Genomic DNA, 27,528 nt, shown 5'->3' on the forward strand with positions numbered 1-27,528 from the left:
CTGACCTATCACTTCCCCTATCCCAGAAATTCTAAAATGATACCCTGAAGGGAACATGTCCTTCAGCCCCAGTTCCAGCTGAAAAATGCTTTAGCAGGTATATGTTATGTGAAGGAATTATTCCTCCTTAATTGTTATAATTCTGATTTAAGCAACTGATGTGAAAGTCACATGATTTAAATAGAAAAAAGTGACACAAAATTGTATGGATGTCAGTGTAAGTTATGTGTGCCAATAGAGGAGGGAATAAAATAAATTTATCAAAAGAAAGTGACAATTTTAGAATGATGTGATTATGGATATACTGTGTTTTTGTTTTTGTTTTTGTTTTTTCAAAATTATACCTGATGGCATTATTTTTAAAACAGAAAGCTTGTTTTAAAGTGTGTGTTGTATAAATATCGTTGTACATTTAATAATTGTCTGATAGTACTTGAAGAAATTCTCAAAGTAATTTTTAAAGCATTTTATTGTGATTCAGTCATATAACTTTAGTGGTTCCTTTCCTATATTTTAAAATTATATTAAAAAATAAGCTCAAACAATGGCATATAGTATAGATAGTGAGGTTTGTTTTGCTTTGGTTTGGTTTTTTACTCTATTTGGGAAACAGCTTTTTCTATAGCATCTTACTTTTGACTAGGAATACTGTGGTATTGACTTTTTTCTTTTCTGTTTTTAGGGGAATTATAATCATGTTCACAAATCTGGGCATATCTAAATATCAAGAATAGATTTGGTGATTTGAACAGCAAAATGTAAACCAGAAGTTTAAAGAGACAGTGTTCAAAATATACTGACCATCTGTCTGCAGCCTACATCCCTGGTGATACAGAGGAGAGACCAGCATTTATCTTTTCACTGAGACCATGTGCAGTGTGTGCAGGAAGGAAATGCATGCTAGTCAGAGGTCAGAAGCAGGATGGATAGGATTTGAAAGGGAATGTTTACTGTGGGGTTTTCCTAAACCCCTGGCCTCATGGGAAATGTTACTTCTGTGGACTTGGTGGAAGCTTGGGCAGACCCAGATCTGTTACATCACGGTACGTGGGGGTGTTAACAAGACGCTGTAGCCAGGTATAGATCTCTCTGTGTGCTGGATGAGAAGGACAGCGCTAAGAAATTTAGGCCGTGACCAAATAAATACATCGCAGGCACTGGAACTGAATGTAGCATCTTGGAAACTTTAGTCTGAGGAGGATCCCCCGCACACATAAGGTCTAGAAGTCATGTCATGCGCTAAGCCGTTAAAAAAGCTAATGATGCTTAGAGCGAGGCAGAAAGGGATTAAAAAGATCTGACGGATGCCTTTGAAATCCAGAGAGGAGTTGGTGAAAGTAGAAGCAGCACGTTCTCTGTGGCCCTTTGGGGGACTGCATTAAGGCCATGTACAGATGGGGGAGGCACGTTTTAGCATAATGTAAGGAAGATGCTCTTACAGTGGGTTCTATCCTTAATGTAGTGGGATGGTGAATTCTGGATGCATTCAGGTGAGGAGGTTAGAGGGGGCTTCCACACTATGTGGTCAGACTAAAAGAAATGTCTAAGCCATCTTCCAAGCTTGTGTGTCAGAAGCCTCTGCTTCAGTTCCCTCCACCGGGCTGAATCCCCTTGCCCTGTGCCTTTACATCCATTTCTCAGCTGAAGGCAGCAAACTTGTTTCCTTTGTTTCCTTCTCATAGTTGTTTGTAGCTCAAGATGCGAAAGTAGAATGCTGATTAAATATCCGGGCCCCTCTCTCCTGTGTCACCTCCTAAAACAGGTAGCCTCCCCTTCCATGCCCTCCTCAATGTGTACCTTAACCCAGAAGCACGAAAGTGGCCCTTGTGTGTGTTTCTTAATTTGTTCTAAAATGTTGTCTGCTCTTACTCTGGATGTGAGGTTCAGTATAACCCCTTCTTACTTTTTGAGGCATTCTCTTTGCTCCTTTCTGCTCAAAGACGAGTATGTGCCCTTTAGAGTCTCATGCAACTGTCAGCCAGGAATCTGAAGTGGAGAGGGGGCTGAGGGGGGCAGGGGAGGGAGGTGAGGAGGTAACTGATGCTCTTTTCTAAACCTGGGGTCGTGGGGATGGGGCTGAGGGGCAGTACTCCATAGCAGTGTCAAATCCTAAGTCTCTAAATTCCATTTACCCATAGGCAAGTAGATTGGCCGAAAGAGATGATTTCAGTAGAGATCCATCTTCATCAAATTAATATCTTTTACAAACTAAGGGTTACTATTAGAAAAAATTGGCATTTTCAGATAGAGATATATATGGACGTGATCGTTTCTGTGGTCGAAGTAGGTATGTTTTAGCCCAGTTTGTTACAACAGGATTTGCATATGTGAAAAACAAAAATGTTTAGCAGAATTTTTGTAGTGTTTAACAACAATTAAATAGTAGCCAGTGGGGAGAGAGCCACAGTGCAAATCTGCCTCGTTCCCTGCAACATTTTTAAGTGTTTTTCCTCTGTGACATATATGCTGGGTTGATGTTGTTATTTTTCTAACGTAAATTCAGAGTTTATCATCTTTTATTGACTCCATGGATCTTTTCCTCCCTACAGGAATAGGAGGCCTTCAAGACTTTGTGCTGAAATCGGCAACACTGTGTAGCGTGCCGTCCTGCCCACCTTTTATACCACTCAACTTTGAAGCCACCCCTATTGTGAGGGTTGCTGTTGAACCCAAACACCCAAGTAAGATGACCTTGTTTTTAAAAGCACGTGATGTTCGTTACATTTTGTCAGTGTGTGCATCTCATGCTCGAGTCCTTGTGACTTGTGTGAGCAGCATGCTGTGACGTTTCGTGGGGGTACGTAGCAGGAGTAACCTGCCCAGCCATGAGGCCATGCAGGCCACCAGCACTTCAGGGGGGCACCTCACCTCCGTCTTAGGGACCTGGCATCTTTAGGCACCTCTGTCCCCCAGGGAAACTGTGTTCTCTGCATCCCCCAGAACCCTGGCACAGGGTAGTTAGTATCTCAGGAAAGCTCATGTTTTATGTGACTGGTTCTCAGAATCTAATCCCAAGCTCTTTAGTTGAAAATTCCTGTGTGCCTCTTCGCTCTACGTTTGCTAGATCTTCTGGACACTGAGCATTTCCTCTCGTTGAAAGTATTTCCTGCCTCTTTCTGCCTGGCTGTGTGATGCTCACATATGCTAGACCCTGTAATAACTCATACTTAGTCCTTGGTTTATACTGTTTACCTGGCCAGTCCCCACTGACTCTTGTGATTTACTTCCCCTGCCTGTGGCTAACCCCCCCTTCCCCATGCTTGATGGTGGTCAGTGGGACTCTCCAGACTGCTTTAAGGGAACCAGAGAACAGTGTGCAAAATGGCAGTTTCCTGTTGGGGTTTCTAATGGCCTTACTGCCCCTGCATCTGTACACCCCTCCTCTCCCCAGAGCTGGGGCCTTCCGAAAGCTTGTCTGTGCCTCAGTTTCTGACATATCCTTAGCCACTGAGCATCCCTAGGACACTGGAGCAGATGCTTGGAGAACTGCATCTCTGGGCTGCCATTGTGGACTGACAGCGCCTTGGCAGCCGCATGGGTTCTGTGTGATGCCTGCTTCCTCTTTGTGGACTTGTCCAGATCCTGGCCCCTCATGATTTGCTCTTTTATTCTGCTTGCTAACTGCCTCTAACTCCAAGAAGCTCATGTAAGACAAGAGAGCTCAGTTTTATTTACATTGTGACATTTGAGTCTAGCAATCATGATTTATTCTTAGGCATTTCTGGTACTTACTTATATCTTATTTCTTATTTAATTCTTATCTATTCCATTTGGATCATGAATTTTAAAATATGGATTAAAGAAATAATTGATAATTTAAGATACAGTGTTTTAATAGACATTTATCAGTTTTTGAACTCTGATAGCTGTGTGCTGCTCTGTGCTGTTACCCAAGCGGAGTGAAGCCCAGTCCTGCAGGGCACAGGACCAGCTCCTGGGCCGCTTTGGCGACACGAGATGAGGGGTCCTAGTACCTAGTTTACTTCCTGTCTCATAGCAGACTCTCAGCAAGAGCAATTTCCTTTTCACAAACAAGGTAATCTAATAAATAGAATTACTTAGGATTGTCCATCTGGATGCCAGAGTTTATTTCCTCATATATGTTTCATTAGATTTTTCTGAACTCTGTAAAAAAAAAAAAACAACTAAAATGATTAGAAGGGGGCACCCAGTTCTTCATAATTTTAAAAGGAATGTTGCTACTTTTCCCCATCAGATATATTGTTTTTGCTGGCTTCACCATGCATGTTCTTAATTGTGTTACTAAAGTAGCCCATTCCGTGTTTCCATGTTTGAATTTTATACTCATTGTTCTACCTTCTTGGTGTTACCATGGTGTCAGCATCTTATTTTACTTTTAGAATGTCTGGGAATACTTCTCTTAATGCTGTCCTCATTCCTCTGAGCCCTCAGAGGATATTTATCGTCTCTTTACCCTTTGTCCTGGTTTCTTTTGCCCGTCCTTTCCTTGGGGCTACAGTAGCCCCTCTCTCTGTGGATCACATGTCTGATGACTACTGGGATGTCCCACCCTCCTGTACCTCAGCAGTACAACCCCGAGAAGCGCTGGGCAGATGCATTGTTCATTTTTGAGTAGAACATGGGTCCCCAGTCCCTCTTTTTTTTGTTTCATCCTGACAAACTGGGCTGACTAATCTAGAAGACAACCTTTTACTCTTCTTTGGGTGTGAAGTAATTCTAAACATTTGTTCTTCCACTTTCCTTTCTCTGGTTTCCCAAGCTGAGGTCCACATGTCACAGTGGCCACCCCTCAGCTCCGTGCCCACCTGGTCTACTCAAAATCCAACACCCAAACGGAGAACTACAGATGCCCAAAGCCATTATTATTTTCAGCATCACATTGATGCTTAGGATTTGACATTGATTGCCTCATTTAATCCTCTCAGCAGTCCTGTGCTGCTTTTTATCCTCATCTTCACATAAGGTAAACAGAAGCTTAGAGAAGTTAGTTAACTTGCCCAAGGCCTTACATTAGCAGTTAGTAAGTGGTTGCGTCAGGATTCAAACTCCTGCTTTGGGGACTGTTCTGGATCTTTATTTTTGGAAATCCCAAGAAATTCTATTTTCCTGAGAGCAGAGTTACTGGTTTCCAGAATTTTTTAATCTTTTATCCATATCAGTGAAAAGAAGAAAAGCCCTCTATACATATGTTTATATAGATATATGAGCTTTCGTGCTGATGTTTCATGTACATAATGAAATACAAATTATTTTAAAAATTGAGATGAAATAACTGTCTTTAAAATATTCTTATTTGTATTTGATGGAGATACACACAGTGTATAAATAGGTGCGTATGTATATTATTTATTTATGATTGTGGTTTATAACTGTTATTAATTGTCTAATACTGCCTAACTTATTACTCCAAAATGTAGTGGCTTGAAAGAACAATAATCATTTACTTTTCACAGTTCCTTTGGTGAGGAGTTTTGCAAGGGTTCAGTTTGGGGATGTCTCATGCAATTGTAGTCATGTATCACCTTGGGCCACAGCCATCTGCAGGTTTAACTGGACTTCCAAGGTGGTTCACTCATGTACACTCACAAGTTGGTGCTGGCTGGGGGCCTCAATTCCTCTCCTCAGGGACCTCTCCTCGTGGCTGCTCGATTATCCTGGAGCACAGCATGGTGACCAGCTCTAGCCAGCAGGCCAGGACACTGGAGCAGAAGCTGCAGTGCCTCTTGTGTTCCAGCCTTCAGAATCACACATCACTTCTGCAATATTCTGTTGGCCGGACAGGCCAGCCCTGACTCACTGAGGGAGGGGCCTGCACAGGAGTGTGACTAGCAGGAGGTGAAGATGATTGGGGCCCTCTTGGAGGGTGTGTGCCACAATAATGCTTCGTTATTTTTGAAAATCTTACCTTAACACTTTGTAACCTAGCTGTGCAAAGGTCTGCTTCTAGGTTCCACTTACTGCATCACTTGATTTTAACGGCTGTTGTTACTGAAAAAGGCGCCTCACAAAGTTACAAAGTCCAAATGGGAGAAATGCATCGTTGGCCGCCTTTACTAAGTCATAATGTCCATTTTAAAGTCCCGTTTACTAGTTATATAAAGGTTTTGATGAAATGCAGATAGTGATTACTTTTTCTGATCTCAGTTTTTCTTATATTAGTTAGAAGATGTCAAGTTTCATATCTTTAACAAACTATTTATTTGGAAGATTTTTAAACAATTAGCTTCCAGTTTTTAAGAGGTTTTGTAGATGACATGTTCATGTTGTTTCTGGCAACAAAATGACTCTAATGTAAACATTTTCAAATATCTGATCTCAGAATGTTGTCTCCATATTCCAAATATCTTTTTTAAAAGTTTTCTACTTGGCTTATTGTTAAACTGTCACCTTTGCCATGAAGAGACAAATTTAAATGAGTGGGTTTTTTAAAAAATTCATTAGGTTCTCATGCTAGTGACATTGTTTTTATTTTGTAAATTGACTGTTGGAGAGCTGACAAAAAGCTTTGTTATTTTTTTAAAATTTTTCCTGTAGGCTCTTGTGATATGTATTATCAGTGGTCTTTTTGCAGGAGCCTTTTTAAGCCATGCTCCAAACTCTGTGAATATTCATTTACCGCTGGATAGTATCTGTAAATCCACTGAATTAGGCAAAGGAAAACGACAGTATGCTGTAAGTGCGGGTGCCCGTCTGTCCCACATACAGTGAAATCCCTCTCCTGTTGTTCCTCAGCAGTTCGTGCGTCCTGTAGGTGGCTCATGACCACGACCCAGGAGGGTGCTGGCACCCAGCATTGAGTGTGGGCTCCATGGCTGTCTGCCTGCAGGCTTCAAAACCAGTGCGTCTGTGACCTTGAGCACAAGTACCTTAGCGTCTTTATACCTGTTCCCTCATCTATCAAGTGAGAACAGTAGTCATCCCTGCCTCATCGTTAATGAGTTCACACATGTTAAGTGCTTGTCTATAAAGTGTTAGTTATCATTTGGAAAGCATATTTAAAGAATAAATAGATAATGGAAAAACAAACAGATGTGGGATAGATATGGATAATCACCTTGAGTAGCATATATTGGAAGCCACTGGTTGCAGAAAGCTCCCGTGGTTTGTTCTGTTCGACATGTTGAAAACCAGACATTGAACAATTACTGAGTCCTTCCTTCAAATGCAGAAGTGAAACAAGACTGCATAAAAATGGCTTCAAAGCCAAGGTCTCTGTTGAAGAAGCAGCAAAGGAATTCCTCTGAACTGCCTTCAGTGAATAGCGGCCGCTGCGTGTATGAAAGGGGTGAAAAAACAGCTGGTTTTTTCCCTCAGCTCCCATCAGCTATGGGGAATAAGCAGCTGGACACCAAAAGCACATGCCACATGGAGTGCGAAGGTGCCCCTTAGCTCACTGAGCAAAGTGGCTGGCTAGTGCACTACAGCTGCAACCTAAAGGGCATCCTTGTTCTAAAACCCACAATTCTGTCAAGCAGTTTCATAAACAGTTATTTTAAATATGAAGTTCTGGTACAGTTTCGTGAATTGGGTATCATATTGAATGCTGCTTTTGCTTATTTGTTGATTTTACAGTTTTATAGGTAGTGTTTGGGGAAGAGTTCTCTTACATTTCTTGATACCTAATACGTACATTTGTAATAAGATTTAGGTGGTTTCACAAATATAATGATGGCAGTTTATATTAGCTGAGTATTTGAAGAACTTATACATCAGCTTTGGGAGTCTTGGTGAATTTGTAAGTGTCTCATGTTAGCTATGTGTACAAGTAAATTATTAGAAGGTAGTTTTCTTCGCATTGCTTTATTATTTGAAGGAAAAATAAAACATTATTTTGAGAGTTTATTTCATTATGCTTTACTCTTCAGTTTTCCCATGGGAATTGTCTTTATATTAGTCCTTATCTTGTATTTAATGAGTATTTCATTTTGTTAACTTAGGTGAAATGCCTCAGCTCGTCAAAGGAATGAAGCTGTTAAACCAAGCTGATCCCTGTGTCCAGATTTTAATTCAGGAAACGGGAGAGCATGTATTAGTCACAGCAGGGGAAGTCCACCTTCAGCGATGCCTGGATGACTTAAAAGAAAGGTTAGGTGATGACAGAGTTGGGAAAATGATAGCCCCAGAATCAGTGGGATGTTGTGTTTCCTAAACCTGTTCAACTTAGACTGCGGTATGTTTTTGGAGAAAAAATGAAGTGCCCCCAATTAAACATGAACTGTTATTGTGTTATTATATCATATATTTAATTTTTAATAACTGGAAAACAGCATTCACTGCTAGACTTGAATAATTCTGCACGTTTAGCTTGAGTCGTAAAATATCTTCTCATATGTGCGCGTTTTACTTTAAACATACACACACAGAATATCAGGGCAGCAAAGCAAAATTGTGTTTTGTAGATTTAGGCTGTGTTTTGGATGGGCTTCCTTACCTTATTGACGTGGCCTCTACAGTGTAAGCCTTTAGTAACTCTTTGTATTTCTCCATCTTGTAGATATGTAGGGACCCCAGATCTCTGTGTCTAAGTTACATTTTTCCTCTTTATTCCAGAAGTAATACGTGTTTATTGTAGCAATTAGGAAAATACAGACGATAAAAAGAATCATTTAGTTGCCATGAAGAGATAATTATGACCATTACATTTGGGTTCATAAATCCCTAGTCTGTTCTGTGCCTTTTCAAGTATCTGTAGAGATCTATGCGTACAGTTCTGATTAGTTGGTTAAGATAAACTTCTGGCAGTGTAATTTCTGACTTAAAAGGTTGCATGTTGTATTACTGGCATACTTTTTAGGCTCATGATCCATATTATCCTTAAGAAAGGCTGTTCCAATTTACACTGTAACTAGCACAGTGTATTTGAAAGTGTCTCTTCCCTTAAACTTTTGACAACCTTATATATCATAATTTTTAAAAAATTTCATCACTCTGAGGGACAAATAAAAGGTGTTCATCATATATTTTCTGTGCTTACTAAGGATAGTGAAACATTTTTTAATGTGTTTATTGACCATTTGTTTTTCTTTGGTGAATTGCCCTGTAATGACCTTTCTTCCTTTTATTTTTAAATTTTCTGGGACTATAATAATCAAAATAATTATAGATAAAATAACAATTATAAATAATCAACCTAATTATATACTAAGTATTATATGTTAGTCACTGTGTTAAACTTTGTCTCATTTAATCCTTAAAACAACCTAGTATAATTGGTGGTGGTGGTTGTAGTGGTGGTGGTGGTGGTTGTAGTGGTGGTGGTTCTGGTGGTGGGGGGGGTGGTTGTGGTGGTGGTTGTGGTGGTGGTGGTTGTGGTGGTGGTGGTGATTGTAGTGGTGGTGGTACTACTTACTACTTACCACTGCGGCTGCTAATAGGATAGAGTAAGAAATGCTGCGGCTGCAGCACCAGCCTTACAGATTTTGTAGAAACGTCTGCTGGATTGGGAATGTTCTCATTTCTGTTCTTCAGTTTAAAATGGCATTGTAGTAGCCTTTTCCTTTATTAAATGTTTTCATAGCCATAATTAGTACAAAATTAGAAGGTAGATTTTTTCCATCTCTTTCATGTTGTCACCATTTTCTTGGAATTTCTGAAGGTTATAATGTTGGTTAGAGGATAATGCTAATTGGATAAATTATAAGGCTTAATGTATTTTAAAATAATTTAATTCTCAGAGATTTTTTTTTAAGTGTTAATTAAGAATCTTAAGAAACTTACAATTAGTAAGTAAATTCAGCAAGGTTGCCATATTGAAGATTAATGTGCAAAATCTCTTGTATTTCTATAATACCATTAATAAACAGAAAATGAAAATTATTTTAAGGTTAAAATTTATGGTAACAACAAAAATATCAAATACCTAGGAATAAAAATGTATTCATATTTATAGGTTCTCTATGCAGAAACTGTAAAGCGAGTTCTTACGGTGAGGATATCAAAACTTACATAAAGCTGTAATAGTCAACTGTGTGGTATTGACCCAAGGATAAACAAATAGATTAATGGACTAGGAGAGTTCAGAAGCAAATGGCCTTGCAGAGCAGTGAGGAAAGGACAGACTTTTCAGTAAATTGTGCTGGCAGGTTGAATATCCATATGGAAATAAAAGAAACTTGACCTCTACCTCGTTCACATTGTCTCAGATTTAAGGTGTATTATAAATTAAAAATCATTAAGTGCCTAGAAGATAAAATACAGGAGATTACCTTCAAGACTTCAGGGTAGGGAAAAGCATCTTCAATAGGACATTAAAAACATTAATGACAAAGTAAAGGTTTGATCATCAAAAGATGCTATTAAGAGAGTAAGAAGGTAAGCTGTGGGGTTAGAGAAGACATTTGTGATACATGTAATAAACAAAGAACTTCTAGCCCCAGTATATAAGGAAGTCCTGCAAATAAATGAGAAAGGCAGCAATCTACTAGAAAATGGGACAAAGGCTTGAACTAGTACTTCACAAAAGAGAAGTTTAAAGACCAGTACACATTTGAGAAGATACTCAACTGATTAGTAATTAATGAAATGCAAATTAAAACCAAAGTGAGATACCTTTACAAACCCACCAGGATGGTTGAAACTTTTTAAAGTGACAGCATCAAATGATGGCAAACATGTGGAACGATAGGAATTACCTGTACAGCTAGTGGGAATGTAAATTGGCACAACTACTTTGGAGCCTAGTTTGGTATTATCTACTAAGGTAGGAGATAATTATTTCCTATGGGTTGGCAAATTACTCCCATTTCTACTCTATATATACTTAACTCCAAGCCGGACAAATTGCATCAAGAATACTCAAAGCAACAAAAATTTTAATAGCCAAAAGCTGGAAACAACTCAAAATAAAATGGATAAGCAAATAATGGTAAATCCATATCATGGAATTCTATAGAATTCTCACAACATAACTTACCACATAATGTTGAGCAAAAGAAGCCAATTGAAAAAAAAATTGATTGTATTTATATAAAGTCCAGAAAGCAGGCCGTTTCATAGAGGATAGAGGTTACATATTTAGATGATAAAAATAATTTAAAACGGGATTACAATAAAAATCGGGCTAGTGGTTACCTTTTCGGGGTTGGGAGAAGGCATGAGAGGGCCTTCTGAGGGCTAGTACTGTTTTGTTTCTTAACTTGAGTAGTAATTTACATAGGTGTTCACGTTGTGATAAGTCACAGATCAGTAGAGTTTTGTTTTGTGCACTGTTCTATGTGACTATTAAATTTTACAGTTATACTGACAGTAAGAATATGCATAAAATTCCAGAGGTTTTTTAGTTCTCATAGAAAAGAACCTGCCTTCTATATATAAGCTGCTTTTTCAGCGCTCACAGACACGTTTAGGATGCATTATGTACAGGCGTGGGAGACAAGGAGACTACCTGTGGTCTCTGGGCCAGAGGAGCTGCCAGCCTTCTCAGCAGCCGCCCCTCGAGGTAGTAAGGAGCAGACCTGGCAGCAGCCGCAGAAGTGCTGCTGTCGCCTGAGCCCGCTCTGCTGCTTTTCAAGTCGTGACAGGCTCTGCCCCGTCAGGATTTCAAGAACCTTTAGCCCTGAGGCGCTTTGCAGGTGTGACAACCATACACACACACTTCCACTTCCATGGCGTGGAGTGGTTTTAATTAATCTTAGAAGTGATTACTATCACTTCTAAGAGACTTCTTGGGAACCTCAGAGATTTAAAGAACTAATAGGACTCACAGCCCTTTTGACGTTAAAATACAAGGAAAGGAGGACAGTGTCATAGATGTGTTCACTCTCAGAGTTTCAGTAGCTGTACAGTTGGTTTTCTTGAATGTTCTAAGTATATGAACATACTTTTCCTAAATAATGATAATTTTAAAAATATTTTCCTATTTCTAAGATTTCTAAGTGCTTTTCTTTTTTAAAAATCAAGAATGGATGTTACATTTTACTGAGTGCCAATTTAGCATTTTTAAAGATGGTTACATAGATTACTTTGTAGACACTTTTAATGTGATATATTATTTTCACAGATGTCATAATACAAATCAATTTTTATAACCTATAATAAAAACTACTTAGTGTTGTGGTGAATTATTCCTGTAATATGCTGTTTAATTGAATTTTTCAGTATAGCATAATGGCTAAGAGCATGGATTCTGAGGTCAGATCTAGATTTAATCCTAGCTTCTCCACTTACTAGCTTTATGACTTCGGAGAATTTACTTGAGTTTCTCTACAAAATGAGGATAAGAATAGACCTACTGAAGAAATAACACACGTAAAACACTTAGTATAGTGGCTTGTACATAAGCGATGAGTAAAAACAAAAAATACACACAAATATCCATTTTTTCGTTGTATTTTATCTTAGGTACTGTATCTCAGTTCTTAGGTCTAAGACTGAACTAGTTTTGTCTATGTCTGCTGTCTTTGTCAGGTTCAACTATAAAGTAATTTTAAATTAATACAGTGTCAGGTAGACATCCATTTATTTTCCACTCAAAACATTCTTATCTAAATAGATGGTTTATTTATTTTGAGAATGAACAAAGCAGTGAAATTCTAGGACATGTAGAGAACTCCCTGAAGGTGGTATGTTCCCATTAGAGATAGTCTTTTCAATATGAAATGAAAGCAGTTTTTGAATTCTGATATAATATAAATTACCAATATTTCCTAGTAAAATAATTTTTATATTTCTGTGTTTTTGCAGAATATTCGTTATGTAATATTTCTACATGGGAGTTTTGATGCCATTTTGATTATAACCTTCTATTATTTCTCTTGAGTTTGTCTGTAGGTTTGCAAAGATTGAAATCAGTGTATCTGAACCAATTATTCCATTCAGAGAAACAATCACAAAACCCCCAAAAGTTGACATGGTCAATGAAGAAATAGGCAGACAACAAAAAGTTGCAGTCATACACCAGACCAAAGAAGATCAAAGCAGAATCCCTGAAGGAATACAAGTTGACTCTGACGGGCTGATCACCATAACAACTCCCAATAAACTTGCCACGCTCAGTGTTCGAGCCATGCCCCTTCCAGAAGAGGTCACTCAGATTCTGGAAGAAAATAGTGATTTAATTCGTTCAATGGAGCAACTGACATCCTCTTTGAACGAGGGCAAGAATACTCAGATGATTCACCAGAAGACGCAAGAGAAAATTTGGGAATTCAAAGGAAAACTAGAGCAACATCTAACAGGGAGGAAATGGAGGAACACCGTTGACCGAATCTGGTCATTTGGCCCGAGAAAATGTGGGCCCAACATATTAGTCAATAAGAGTGAAGATTTTCAGAACTCGGTATGGACAGGCCCAGACGGCAGAGCTTCCAGAGACACCAGTAGATACCGCGATTTGGGCAACAGCATCGTGAGTGGCTTCCAGCTGGCAGCCCTCTCTGGCCCCATGTGTGAGGAGCCTCTCATGGGTGTCTGTTTCGTTCTGGAAAAATGGGACCTAAGTAAATCTGAAGAACAAACAGCAAGTGATAAACAGAATCAAGAGCAAAGTGGTCTGGTGAAAGCGGGACACGGGGAAGGTGAAACCTGTGCTGGTGGAGGTGAAAACCAAGCTCTGCAGGGTGGCTGCTCCGAGCCCTTGGAGAAGAAGGCTTCCCAGAAAGCAGAGTCTGCGCTCACGGACTGCTATGGACCCTTCTCAGGGCAGCTGATTGCCACCATGAAAGAGGCCTGTCGCTGCGCACTGCAGGTGAAACCTCAGCGTCTGATGGCAGCGATGTACACGTGTGACATCATGGCCACCGGTGACGTGCTCGGTAAGGAACGGGAGGGAGAGGCAGCCCCTTAGATCACAAAACTTAAACTCAGTGGATGTTTTTTTGCAGAAGCTACATTAGCATTTAATATATTAAGGATCTAGGAATTTGGAAAGCCAGAGGGCCTTAAATATTAAAATCTTTGAGTGGTGGGGGGAGCGGAAGTTTGACAACTGAAGATCATTTCTTTTTCAACAAATAGAAAGACTTTTTTGTAATAAAAGTTCTGGTAAATGAAGTTTAAGCTCCTCATATATGTTACCATCCAACCTGTGCAGTATTTCTTCACAGGGGAATAGCCACATCAGTCTGAGATGATCGGAGTGATGGGACTTTCATGAACTCCTAACACAGAGGGCTTCTGCAAATTCTGGGACTTTACTCACTGCTCTTTTGTCAAATCCTGCTCCCGATCTTTCTCTCTTTGCGAGAAGAACCTTTGGGATCTCAGGAGACGTTGAGCCCTGGCACTCAGTAGCTATTTTGACTTTTGACAGATGCTACTTCACTGAGACTCATTTTCTTCACCTATGAAAGAAGAAGATAATGATTCACTGGAGGTTGTGAATGGTAACATGAGAAGAGAGGTGTGGGGCCTAGACCCATGCCTGGTGCACAGTAGTTCTGCCCACTTGCGATCACGGAGCTGCTTCCATGTGAGGAGGGTAGACGAGGGAACTGAGACCTAGATGAGAGAGTGGCCCCAATTACTAGGTTTCCTCTAGCTCTGAGGTCCTCTGAGTCAATATGTGGTTATTTTGCATTCTTTCTAGTAAGGTTCTTCTGATTAATTCCTGAAAGCATAAATCTAAATTATGGTTTTCCCCTCCAAAGAAATTTAGGCTTGCATCCCCGTAAGGTTCCTGTGACAGGAACTGAGAGTCCATAGCAGCATTTCAGAAGCAGTTGGGTTAAACAAAGCTCCACAGGATTGGCTACTCCCGGACTGCTGAAGGCCAGTGTGTGCTGTGAATCAGATCTGCAAACATGACATGGAACATGCAGTGGCTTTAAGCCCTAAGCTACGCTCCGCCCTTAGCTGGCGTCTTCTTTTGCCTGCTGTGATGTCCTCTTAAAACAGGAGTTAGAAGACACAGCAGAATACCTTCCGTGACCCAACATGTGTTTTGGAGCTATTTATTTTGGGTGTGGAGGAACTCTCCTCCTTTTTTCCCTCGTTGGGATCATTCATGATTGAGATTTTCAGACTCTTGTTACTCCCAAAAGGAATTTTATCTTAGGATTGTTATCCTAAAATCCGTTTTGTTTTTCTTTTCTTTTATGTGTTGGAAATGATCCTTCCCAGAGGCTGGGGTCCATGTAGGTCTGTGCCTGTCCTTCCCCTCCCTGAGACCCCTGGGAACATCCTGGGAACACATATTTCCCCCCCACATTGCCATCTCTCCTACTTTATCCATTTGGAATGGCATTTGTCCTTTACTTTCTGAGAGGACAGATTTTAAGCCCAACACATGAAGCCAGGATCAGCTGTTGGCATTTATCAGCCTGAAGTTCCCAGCAGACTGTTGAGTCAATCCTCTATTACCCATTTTTTCATTTCTATTAGGAAATCACCATCAGGACCCTGCGTGTGACCACGCAGTCCCTCAAAATATGACTTGTCATCCCTGCACTTCACACCTGGCCATCAGGCTCGGTTCTGGCACCTTCTGGGGAGCGATGCTTTTCCTGACCCTTAGGCTTACTGGTCCTCTTCGCTCTTAGGAGCAAAATATGTCTTTGCTGTGCCTTGTCCAAGTACAAATGTCACTGTGCTAGGCCTCACTGACCCCTATGAAGTGGCAACCGTGTGTATGTGGATTGTTTAGTACGGTTGACCCTTGAACAACACAGGGCTTAGGGGTGCTGGCCGTCCATGCAGTTGGAAATTCAAGTATTATTTTACAGTCGGCCCTCCCCATGTGTGGCACCACATCTGTGGAGCCAACCAGCTGTGAACTGCACAGGGCTATAGTTTGTCCTTAGCGTGAAAACCCACGTATAAGTGGACCCACGCAGTCAGACTCGTGCTGTTCAAAGGTCCACTGTAGACCGTCTGTACCAGTGTCACTGGTCAGCCTTCCTAATACATTTCTCAGAGAACAACTGACTACCGCACCCACTGTCTCACAAAGAAGCTATGTTTAGATTTGATCTGGATTTTTTTTTTCTCCTGATTTGGTTCAAAGCCCTCTTGCTTAGACTAGAGACTCTCCTAAGCCTGTTTCCTCGTTGCTTGGAGGGATCCTTTGGTGCTGATAGTCCGCCTCTAGCATCCAAGGTCGTCAGGATAGTCAGCTCTTCACTTCTTATGTTTTCCTTTTCCTTTCTAAATCACCACCTTCAACTGGAAAAGGAAACGGGAGACCTCTGTGTTCCTGAGGCCTTTGCTTTCTGCCTGGATATTCAGAGATCTTCCAGGAAGACTTTAGACTGCTGAAGGTTGCTTTTATTCTCCAAGAATTGGCACAAGACAAGTAAAAAGACAAGTTCATATCTTTCTTATTTAGCAAGATGAGTTAGTTTCTTTTTAAAACTTACTTTTTTCTACATGGATTGTTAAATCCTTTTATAAATGTATAGAGTTGCTTATGGTTAAAATGGGAAATTTTGTAGAAAATAATCATCTTAAAATTATTTTTTCTAGGGAAGTAATCCCAAGAAAATGACCTTCTTTCTTGTAAAATTTACTTTCTTAACGGTATGGTTCTAAAATCATTTTTTACCCATGAAAATTGCCTTTAATGGGCTTCGGAGGATATCAGAATTGGTTTGTGTTTTAAACTGATCATCCTGTAAGTAGTAAATTGTCTCCTTTCATATTTCTTTTTCTGACCTGTTAACATCTTTCATTTTTGCTCTTCAGTAAAACTTTGGCAATAACTTCACATATAAAAGTAACTTTCTGTTAGATAGTTTTTAATCTATTATAGTTCTTCTATTTTATTTATAGGGGTAAATGCTTTTATTGTTAGAACATATGTATTTTAATGTATTTAAAGCATTCTTAATAAGTATCACTGTTTACTTTTAAAAACCAATTCTCATTTCACACTTGGGGTTCTTTTATGTTTCACCAGCATTTTATAATTCAGTTCAGCAAAAATGTATTGAGCTGCATATGCCAACACTATGTTAAGCACAATTCCTGCTTTGAGAAGTGAGTTAAGATGAGAAAACTTAATTATGTAAAACAATTAGTAAAATACAATTGAAATTCAGTGAATAAATACGGGTTTTTAGTGAAATTTTGTGAGAAATTTGGATTAGCAAAATCTAAAACAAGGTAAATCTTTTGAAAGTGATTGTACTTTGAAATGGGCCTTGCTGGAGGGAGTAATTTTGAGTTCATCAAGTAGATGTTAAATTGGCTTGACACCACAACACTGAAGACTCCTACGGAGCTTAAAGGAAACTGCTGCCTAGTTGGTTTTCTGGGCACTGTGGCCTCGGCACTGCATCTCTAACCCTGGACGCTGGCGAATTGAACGGCAGTAAAGCCTGGCCTTTAGCCGTGCTACGTGCCTTTTTAAATTTGGGTTCTTACCTAGTCTTCCTGATTCTGTCAAAGTATTTATTACTCTTACCAGCTTCATGTCAACTTTGGATTTGATCACCACGCCTTCTGAATGTTTAAGTAGCTGTTTATCAGAGTAAGGACACAGAGCTGTCAACAAAGCACTGACACTTCACTGAGGACATCCTTCCAGGGTGGAGGTGACTTGCTAACATCCATTTTCCAGAAACGTTGAGCTGGATTCATCTGTGTAATAGCACCCGGCCTGATTCCCCACTATGCCCCCAGCATACTTCACACGTTCGGTTGAAGCCCGTCTGCATCCTGCCAGCCGCATTTGCTTGATTTAGCAGTCTGTTGCTCTGTGACAAAAGGAAAAGAGGGTAGTGTGACCCAGTTTATAAGAATAAGAAGTGCCCACCAATTTCTTCTTGTGTGTGTGTTTTTAATTGAAGTTGTACCACAGGCATTACCAACAATAGCAGAAACCGCAAGATGAAAGAAATCTTCCTTGGAAATCCACCTGTCATTTTTCATCTTCTTTTGTCTTTGTCCATATTAGTACGTTTTGTATAGCTATTACGCATTATAGTAGAGACAGTTTAATGCTTTGCTTTCTACATTTGTTATTTATTTTATAAGCATGCTTCCATTTGGTACTTAGTATTCATAATTTTCATTTTAACCTCTGCATAATATCCTATCATTTTGATAGGCTGTAATTTACTTTGCATCATCCCCAAATTGGAAATTTACATTGTTTTCCTGTTTATTTACTATTAGAGATGACATTGCTGTGAACAGCTGCTTCCTTTCCTAAATTCTGGGGGGGGGGGGGAACTTTAATTGCCAAACTTTCAGCTCTAAAGATTGTAGAATCTGCAGACCAACCTCCCTGCCTGTTATGGAAGAAGAAAAAATACATACAAGATCTGTAATGCCGCGAAAGACCAGATTAGGTTCAGTGAAGCCCAAATGGTGAAGAGATTACTTTGATCTCGGGGTATCACAGACGATTTCGCAGAGCGAGCTGTTTTTGAATGGGCTGTAAATGATGAAAAGGACTTGAGTATAGAGTTGGGCTAAGAGTGTTGTAAGTTGAAGAAACTGTGAGCTCAGAGAGGAAAAACCTCAAATGTGTCCTGTGGGCAGTGAGTGGTTTGCCTTGGCTTAGAGCGTGGAGTCTGTGCTCTGCTCTGGGGTTGGCAGTCACAGGAGCTGGAGTGGTGGCTTCCTGCCAGGTCATAACAGACCTGGAGCACAGGCTGGGACAGTCATAGTGCAGTCATTAAAAGTGGAGCCCTGAGCAAAACCGTCTCAGTTGGTTAACTGTTCTGTTGCTGGATTTTTTCCTGATGGATGCCTCTTCCCGGGTGCTTTGCATACAGTAGAGCACACGGTGAGCTGTCTTTGACTGAGGTATGGTGGAGCAGATACCCAGCTGAAGGTATATCAGAACATTTGCAGTCAGAGGCCACAGGATCAGAAGTCCTCATTGACAGGGCCGCATTCATTTCTCAGTGTCACAGTGGCAGCTGTGGAGGGTCTCCAAGTGCATCCAAGCGCTGGGCACACCTGTCATGAGCGCCAAGTGCATTTGGAAGATTTTATTATAGCCGTTTTCCTTTGTTCGGTGATCCATCACTGTGTCCCAGTTTTAGGATTTAGTTTTAGTGGAATTAAAACTGAATGGCTCAAAATTACATGATTAATTACATTCAGTTTCAGTTACAATTACTGATCCAAGCCTGCTGGCATGACCCGTGAAGGAAGGGGGTGGGGCTGTGGCCACTGCAGCCCAGCCAGGCGGCGCATCCCCACTGACCCACCTCTTCATGGTCTGTTTGCCTCAGTTTACTCATTCTTTCTCCTTCCCCACCCCGTTGTTTTGCATTTACATCCATAAACCACCTTAAAACTTTCCTTAGAATGAGGTAGCAGGGTAAGAAAAGATCACTAAGTTCACACATGTTAACTATTACAGTAAATTTTTCCCTCATATGACTCTCAGGCAAATTGTATATAGCCCAGGGGGATCGCTAATATAGATAATAATTATTCTGCTTTTCTCAGAGCTTTTCTGACTGTACCTAAAATATTGCTTTCAGTTATAGGTACTGCATTTCGAAAGCAATGTAAATAAATTGTAATTCAAATAGGAAAATGATCAGGATGGAACAGGAGAGAAACATGTCAGAGAAAGACTGGAGGTGTCTCGGCTGGAAAAGAGAAGGCTGGATAGCTGTCTTCAAGTAGCTGAAAGGCTGATCTGTAGAAGAGGGGTGAAATCTGTCACATGTGATTAAAATCTGGGACTAACGGTTAGAAACTTCAGGGGAACAGATTTGAGGCTCAAGAATTGTGTAACGATGAGGGCTGTCCAAAGATGGAATGGGCTGATCCAGAGGAAGCGAGTTTTATGAGTCCACAAGCAGAATTTAAATGATGTCTAAGTTCCCTTCTAACCCACCATTCTGTGATTCTTGACTCGCAGATTTTCTACTGTGAATGACTGGGGAAATGACTGTTTAAAGTGGGGGGGGGGGTGTGCTGTGTTGTGGAGATGCCCTGGCAGTCCCAATCCCAGTACACGTGAGATTGGAGGTCAAGTGAGAAGCCTGGCTTAGAAAGTCTCAGGAGTCCCAGGCATAAAGTGAATAATTTAAACCACACAAATGAGAAACAAATGGGAACTCTCTGAGGTAAAAGTCTGTTCAGAGGAAGTTGTACCCTTAAGAAGTATTGTAGTAGACAGTAGAGTGATGGTCAGAGGGCCAGGGGTCAAAGGAAGGTAATGCTAAGACTGGAGAGAGGCGTCAGAGCGGGTGTTGATCAGTAGCTGCAGAAACCACAGAGAAATCATGGAGAATGAGGACTGAGAAAAAGACTTTTCAGTTAGGGATATGAAAATAACTGAAATTTCAAAGAAGCAGTTTAAATAGAGCCCAGGGCCACTGGTGGAGCCTGAGTGTTGAAGAAAGAACCCACAGTGATGGAGTGAGAGGCCGCCCGTGAGGGCGTCTGGGGAGGGAGGGGGGAAATGTGTAGGCCGGCAAGGGAGACGAGAGGAGGGCAAGGGGGGGGCCTGTCATCGCTCGTGCAGGTTTTAATCTGTTTGTTTTTATGCTAAGCCTAGAGATGCAGAAGGCCCATCAGAGCTGTAAAGGTTTATTCTTAGACCTTGGGACACAGTGGGTTTCCTGCCATTTGTTTTCTTTTATTCTTCCTAATCACCACTACTGGGGGAAATGAGTCAGAAGAGTTTGCCTGTCTGACAGTTTTACTCTGTGTCCTCAGTTCCTACTCTAAAAAATAAGCAAATAAACAAAGATGGGTGGCACACACACCGGATCACCACCCTGTCACTTAGGAGGGCAGAATCCTGGACTCAGTGTGGTAGTCAGAGGAGCCCTTGCTCTGCTTAACCACAGCATTGTACATTTTTAAGGATGATATATTCATAGATCACTTTTGTAATTCAACTTATTTTTTCTAAGTGATATGTGAAACAGGCGGCCTTAATGAGCATGTCCACTAGCTACAGCAAGTTCCTCACAATTGCCTGTGAATCTCAGTTGCTCTCTGTTCTTTGCAGTCTGTTCTGCTTTCTTTTTGAAGGGATACTTTGGGCTCCAGAGGGACTCATAAAAAAAAGCCAGTCAGAGGGGAAGATGTCTCCCTCCTGAGTGCAAGGCAGAATGGTGCCTAAAGATGAAATAAGAGAGCTAGCAAGAGGATGTGCTAGAATTTTTGTGATATGGCAGTAAAAGTTGGTACCAGGTGTTAAAGATTCCAAAACACTATCCGTTTTCAGGGAATAAAACTCTTGTACCACTTAAATATTATTAGCTTAAAACAAATACGAGCGAGCATTTATGCATGTGTGGCTTTAGTTTTCGGTATAAAAATGTCATGGTGCCAGTTGCTTGCTTTCTAGGCCCAAATAGCCTGTCATCTTTATAATCATCATCATCACATTAATCATGTCTCATAATTATTGAAATTACTTTAACCTTTGCAAAACCCAATCACACTCATATCATTGGATTTCACACCCAAAGACAGCTCATAGTGAAATGGTTTCAAAAGTTCCTTTTAAAAGCCTCCTGCTTCTCGTGCTGTGTTGAGGGGATTGTCTTTGGGTCATGCAGTTTGGGGTGACTTCACCTTTTGTTATCTTTTGTTTCTAATTTTTGTATAGTTGTCCTGCTTTACTTTCTAAATAAACACTTGAAAAGTTTTGTAAAGCAAAAGCATGGGGAACAAAGTTACTCCTTCGTCGATTGTTACAGGGTGTAGGGGCGGTCACAGCTTTGTGTGGCTCAAGGTATGTAAGTGGTCAATGCGTTGAAAAGATGTGTGTCTTTGCAGGTCGGGTCTACGCTGTCTTGTCAAAGAGAGAAGGCCGAGTGCTGCAAGAGGAGATGAAGGAAGGGACGGACGTGTTCATCATCAAGGCCGTGCTGCCCGTGGCCGAGAGCTTTGGCTTTGCTGACGAAATCAGGAAGAGGACGAGCGGCCTGGCCAGCCCGCAGCTGGTATTCAGCCACTGGGAGGTACAGACCCAAATCCCCCTTCCCTCCTTACTGTTTCTGGATGTGCCTCCTTGTAGATGACGCCGAGGGTAGCAGCCTACTTCCCAGGCCCCTTGGCTCTGCTCAGTCACGGTTTGGAGAAAGCAGGTGGCGTCCTTTCATCCGGATTGAATGAGCCTTAGGGTATCTGTGCTTTGTAATACACACACACACATATTCATTATTCTTTTAATTTGATATAAAATTTAAGACAGAACATTAAATCCTTTGTTTCCCTCCAAAGACATATTGTAGATTTTTAAGAGAAAATCACAGACCTTTTGAAAGTGAAACTTTCAGATAATGTTTCTTCTTCTGGGGAAAAAATACTTCTAGCATTTAGAGGCTGCATTTAGAGGCAAACAGTTATGCTTCTTACAAGGGACGGCTTTAAATTATTATGTTACATATTCTTCAGTTCCCATTATGGAGATTTGAGTCTCCTGTGGCTTTGAAGTGTTATGGAATGAAATGGCTCATCAAAACACTCTGGTGTCAGTGTAGGTAAAGGTAGGTGACAAAGCAAACTTTATCCGTAATCAGAAAGGCAAACCTAACAGATCCACGTTGGTCGGGAGAGTGGGAGAGAAGAGGTTGTAAACACACTGTTTTTTAACTTAGGGTGAGAAAATAATACGAAGAAAGGACAGGGAGGTCAGACTGGCCTTCCTCAACAGAACCATAGAGGAAAAGCAGAAACTGGCAGCTAAGGAGAAGGACGCTGGGCTGGAGGGTGACCCATGAGAGAGGGCAGGCGAAGGACAGCTGGAGGGCGTGTGCAGAAAGCAGTGTGTTGTGTTTCAGGACAAGACCTTCAGGTCAGGGATAGCATTTTCAAGCTCTAGGATATAAGTAGAAAGGTGATTTTTTAAGAAAGCAGTTTTGTTGTCACTGTGTACAGGGACCCTGAATAACTTGGCGTTATTCACTTGTCCCGTGGAGGAGTGTAGTTTAGTGGAAGGAGCTGACTTCAGTGTCAGGAAGGCCTGGTTTCAGATGTTAATTCTGCCACTTACTTGAACAAATTATGGAACCTCCCTGAGTTTGTTTCACCCCTGCCCCAAGATATAAGGTGTATCGAATATGTAGCCTAGTGCCTGACACTGGGACATCCTCCCTGGCACGAAGATCGTTTCCCTGTCAGTGTTGCTGGAGTGTGTGTCGTGTTCCTCCAGCTCCCTCTCGGCAGCGTGGCGTTGCAACAGACTCCACACAGACCGGCCAGTTTTCTTCCTTAAACTCTACTTAAAACTCACGGTTTAGGTTCAGTGCTAGGCTCTTTTTATTTCTTTCACTTTCTTTCTGCTGGGCTGCTTTCTCTCAAATACTTTGAATGAGTAGTTTAAATTTAGACAATATAGGGGAATGGAAATAATTGAGGCAGAACTTTCTCTTTAAAATGAATTCTGTAGTCAAGTAAATCTGGCAAAGTAAAGAAAGGTGACACTTCAGAAAAGCTGGCTTTGGACAGGACAAATTTAATTTTAATTGGGCAAGTTCAAATCATCTAAATTGATGTGAGTGAAGTCACTATTCCAAACGCTTAAATGTGTCTTCTTCTCCTTAAAAAAGAAAGTTAACATTCTTAGTGCTTGAGAGAATTAAAGTTAATGCTGTTCCAATTTAGGTTACTTTTTTTGTTAGTATAAACTGTATTTTAACAGTGATTTACTATGAAATTTTTCTTGCATCTTTGTCTAGAAATTAAACAATGTTTTGATGGTTTTATTGGCTTATATCTGAATAGATGCCATTGCTGTACTTCATTATGTAAAAAACAGTAACACAAAACATTAAAGTTAATCCCCACGCTTATGGGTAGTGATTTCTCACTTCTCCAAACTTCCAGCTTTTTGGTTTTGGTATTTGGCACTCAGCTTTTACATGAGAACACAAGCCAGTAAGAAGTAGAAGGAATGGGTTTATAAAGGCAAGCTCTGAAGAGTAAGAACTATGTAGTATAAATATATCATGGATGTTCCTAAGGAAAAACATCCTGTCGCACGTGTTTTGGTGACCTGTGATTACGGGGCAGCGCAGCTAAATGGTACTTAGAACTGAAGAGAGACTTACTGCACTTCCAAGTAATGACCTTGAGAAGCGAAACGCTTTCTTCATTTGTGCTGCCATTGCTGAAAACTGCCTTCAGAACTTGCATCTCATGCTTCTGAATATCTTAGAGATGACAGGTCCTCCATCTCATGAAGATGGCCTTGATTAACACTGGCGCAGAAAACTGGGTTATGGTATGTTTGGTCAGAACTAAGAGAGTGTGATCCCTGGGACTGTCTGTAAATACAGATCCAGAACAGATACTCAGAGCTGTTGTAATGGCATCATTATTAGAATTCATATATTCATATTTGAATTCATGTATTCTGTTGTTTGTTTAAACACCTCAACAGTTTATATTCACTCTTCTCCTTGAAAGTGATTTTATAAAGCACATTTTAAAAAATGTATAAATTAAAGTTCTCATCATTTCCCAAGTGGCAGATATATTGTTTAAGAAGCAGACAAGGCTGCTCTATCAGAGGGGTCTGAGAGTGGCTCAGGTACGGCAGAAGGTTGTCTCTGGAGTCTGGGGAGGCCGCGCCGGGCTGCTGCGCGGCTCGCGGTGGAAGGGGCCCGGGCTCCTCCTGCTTTGCTGCCTTTCTCAGCACTCAGCTTCCGCGGGTGGTCCAGAGTGGCCGCTCCGCCTCCTGCCATCCCTGCACTCCAGCCCTGAAGAACAGGGCATGGGAAGGGGGCAGACTCCTCCCCTCTAAGGGGACGTTGCCCGAGTCTCCACCTCATCCCACTGCCCAGAACAGATCATCCAGCCACATCCAACAGGGCTCCACCTAACAAGGAGGCTGGGAAATGTAGTCTTTAACTTGATCAGGAGTCAGCAAACAATGGCCCATTACCTGTTTTGACAAAAAAAATATCCTGAAATACAGCCGCACCAGTCCATTTCCGTGTCTTCCGGGGCTGCTTTCAAGCGGCCTTGACCGGCTGCAGCGGAGACCGCGTGGCGCACAGTCTAAGATGTTTACTGTCTTGTGCTTTATAGAAAGAGCGTGCCTACCCACCCCGCACCCCAGAACCTAGGTCATCTGTATGCCCGCCTGGAATACCTGTGCCAAAGAAAACGGGGAGAATAGATAGTTAGAAACAGCTAGTATAAAAACAGCAAGTGTTTACAAAATGAGCCATTTTTGTCAGTGTGAAAACCATAATGGTTTTTCAGCCTCCTTTCTCTCTCAAAATTAAAAAAAAAAGGCTGAAAATTAATCATATATACCTAATAGTAGTTCTTGAAAAAAAATACTAGTTTTTGGCTTAGTTATAGCTTGTTACTAAAAATCAGCCCCTTAATAAATAACATTAGAGAAAAATGTAGTCAAGAAAAGTCGCTGCAGTTTTGTACCATCCTTCTGTCATCCCCTTGCCACCTGTCATGGTCCTATTCCCAAAAGCTTCAAATCTTTGAAAGTCTTGAAAACTACATTATAATTAAATGTCATTGATCTGATATTTTCTGGCTGTCTCAGTTTTTCCCCCCGTAGTTAGGTTTAGAAATAACACAGTTGTTGAGATCTGGCTTCTCACTCCAAGGCACTCTTTTTCATTTGTATTCTGCCACACCATATAATTTACAATCAAGAGCTTTTGAGAGAGAGTGCTTCAAAAAATAGAGAAAATAAAATTACAGGCATTTTCCATGAGGAAACCTTTGAAGTCAGCAATCTCATAATTTCTCTTTCTATGTTTTACTCTTCCATGAAAAAGGAAGAAAAGGAGCTAATAACAGGCACAGAAAGAAAAATATTACCCACCAGTGCTGTTCTACACGTATGTCAGCACAACCTCCACGTTTGCCTCATTAATACTGAGATTACCCCAGGGCTGGGCTAAAGTTCATGCCGGGTGAGGAAGACGGGCATTTTGGACATGGTGTTTCCCACCTGCGAGCCATAATCATGGTGAAAATTGGGCAAAAAAGTTGAAGTAGAGCTCCCAAAGCTTTTCCCTTCTAAGCTTTTTTGTTTCTGCTTTTTTTATGCTCAGGGCAGCAGCTAGCGCTTGGGCGCCTTCTTTCCTCTGAGCTAGAAAATGGCGTTCTCTGCGGCCGTGGAGTCGCAGCGCTGCTTTGCCACCGCAGTGCACGAATTCTGGGCGAGCCAGTTAGGAGAAAGCACCTTTTCTTCCAAACTGATGGCCAGCTCGGCTCTGCCGCCTCAAGGGGCCCTTTCTGCAGAGCATCACTAGACAGCCTTCAAGACCACCTTGTCATTGTCCCTCTAGGAAAATTTCCTCCACCTCAAGGAAACCATCATGGGTAATGCTCCTCCTGCACATGCACAATCTCCTGTCCTGTCCCGGAAGTCAGTCCTTTGGATATGGACCTCAGGGAAGTCCACGTCCAAGTTCACCACCTCCTTGAACATCACAACTTGACTGCTGTCATCTCAGAGGGCCTGAGCCCTTCTGCCAAATCCGGCTTCCAGATTAACCCTTTCTCAGCTGCCCTCCTTTGCCTGAACTTTGCCCTTCTCCCTTCCCCTCAGGAGCAGCCTCAGAGAAACTGTCCTCAGTATGCCTTCCGCTGGACTTGTCTTCCTCACCCTCAGGGTGGTAAAGGGTGTGAGTCCAGAGAACAGAGGAAGGAAGGCTGTTTACATCTGCCTCCACTGTCTCTGCCTCTGGTCCGGGCAAAATACATGGTCCGCCTGGCCAGCTCACCAGGCGCTGAGTAGAATCTTGGAGCAACAGTTCAGAATAACCAAGAATGACTGTATTTGTCAGTCTTGGCTGGGGGAAAGGCAAAATGAATGAAAAGACACTGCTACCCAGATATATCCTAGTGAAAGGGAGAGTGTTTTCTGTTATATTATTGACAATTAATAGTTTTCGTCCTTCTTTAGTGTTACGTAAAGGTTCTGAGGAAAGAATAATATACACGTGACAAGTTTTGTTGACTCCACTTCCACTGTTCACGCCTCCTGTGATTCTTTATATTTATTTGTATTTGCCATTTCTATCAAGCTTAACTCTTCACTGCTTAACTTTTATTCTTGAGCTAAGACTATTTGAATTAGTATTTGAAATTAAAGTATACTTGTCTAATCTAGCACATTCTGTCACCTTCTTTTACAAGATCATTCCCAGCGACCCCTTCTGGGTACCGACCACTGAGGAGGAATACTTGCACTTCGGGGAAAAGGCTGATTCTGAGAACCAGGCCCGGAAGTACATGAATGCCGTGCGAAAGCGGAAGGGTCTTTATGTGGAAGAGAAGATTGTGGAGCATGCAGAAAAGCAGAGAACCCTCAGCAAAAATAAGTAACTGCTACTACTGGCAGATTCTTCTTTGTATGATAAGTTAAAAAGTATCACCTGGGGTTTGATACTGGGAAAATTTCTTTACACTGCATTATCTCTGTGCCGTCACTTTCAATAAAGTCGATCCACATAGGTATTTTACAGAGAGCGTTAGAGAACACGTTTCCAAAGTGTCTTTTTAATTGATTCTGGTACAAGGTGAGAGGTGACTATGCATACTGCAGTGGCACCTTCCCACCGCCCTGTGTCTAACCCCCGAGGTCAGACGACTGCCGTGGTAAGGGCAACCTGCTCAGCGCTGGGGACGCGGCGTGCAGACCCCCCGGTGGGCTGTGTCCTCTACACTGAGCAGCTGCACCTCTGCTGTCTTCACAGT

The 27,528-nt window shown here is 41.3% G+C and overlaps 1 protein-coding gene across 2 annotated transcripts in view; it reads left to right on the top strand.

Annotated features, from left to right (window-relative positions):
* EFL1 (elongation factor like GTPase 1) overlaps window positions 1-27,310 on the top strand; it is an 89,740-nt gene extending 62,430 nt beyond the window's left edge. For both annotated transcript variants that reach the window (XM_074354073.1, XM_074354074.1), the window contains exons 16-20: window positions 2,550-2,681; window positions 7,920-8,067; window positions 12,751-13,733; window positions 21,622-21,806; window positions 26,968-27,310. In XM_074354073.1, coding sequence (XP_074210174.1) covers window positions 2,550-2,681; window positions 7,920-8,067; window positions 12,751-13,733; window positions 21,622-21,806; window positions 26,968-27,156 — 1,637 coding nt within the window. In that variant the 3' untranslated portion in view covers window positions 27,157-27,310. The remainder of the gene's footprint in view (window positions 1-2,549; window positions 2,682-7,919; window positions 8,068-12,750; window positions 13,734-21,621; window positions 21,807-26,967) is intronic.
* Window positions 27,311-27,528: the final 218 nt, after the last annotated feature.

Source organism: Camelus bactrianus, chromosome 27, assembly GCF_048773025.1.
Source record: "Camelus bactrianus isolate YW-2024 breed Bactrian camel chromosome 27, ASM4877302v1, whole genome shotgun sequence".
In the NCBI taxonomy this organism is placed as follows: Eukaryota; Metazoa; Chordata; class Mammalia; order Artiodactyla; family Camelidae; genus Camelus; species Camelus bactrianus.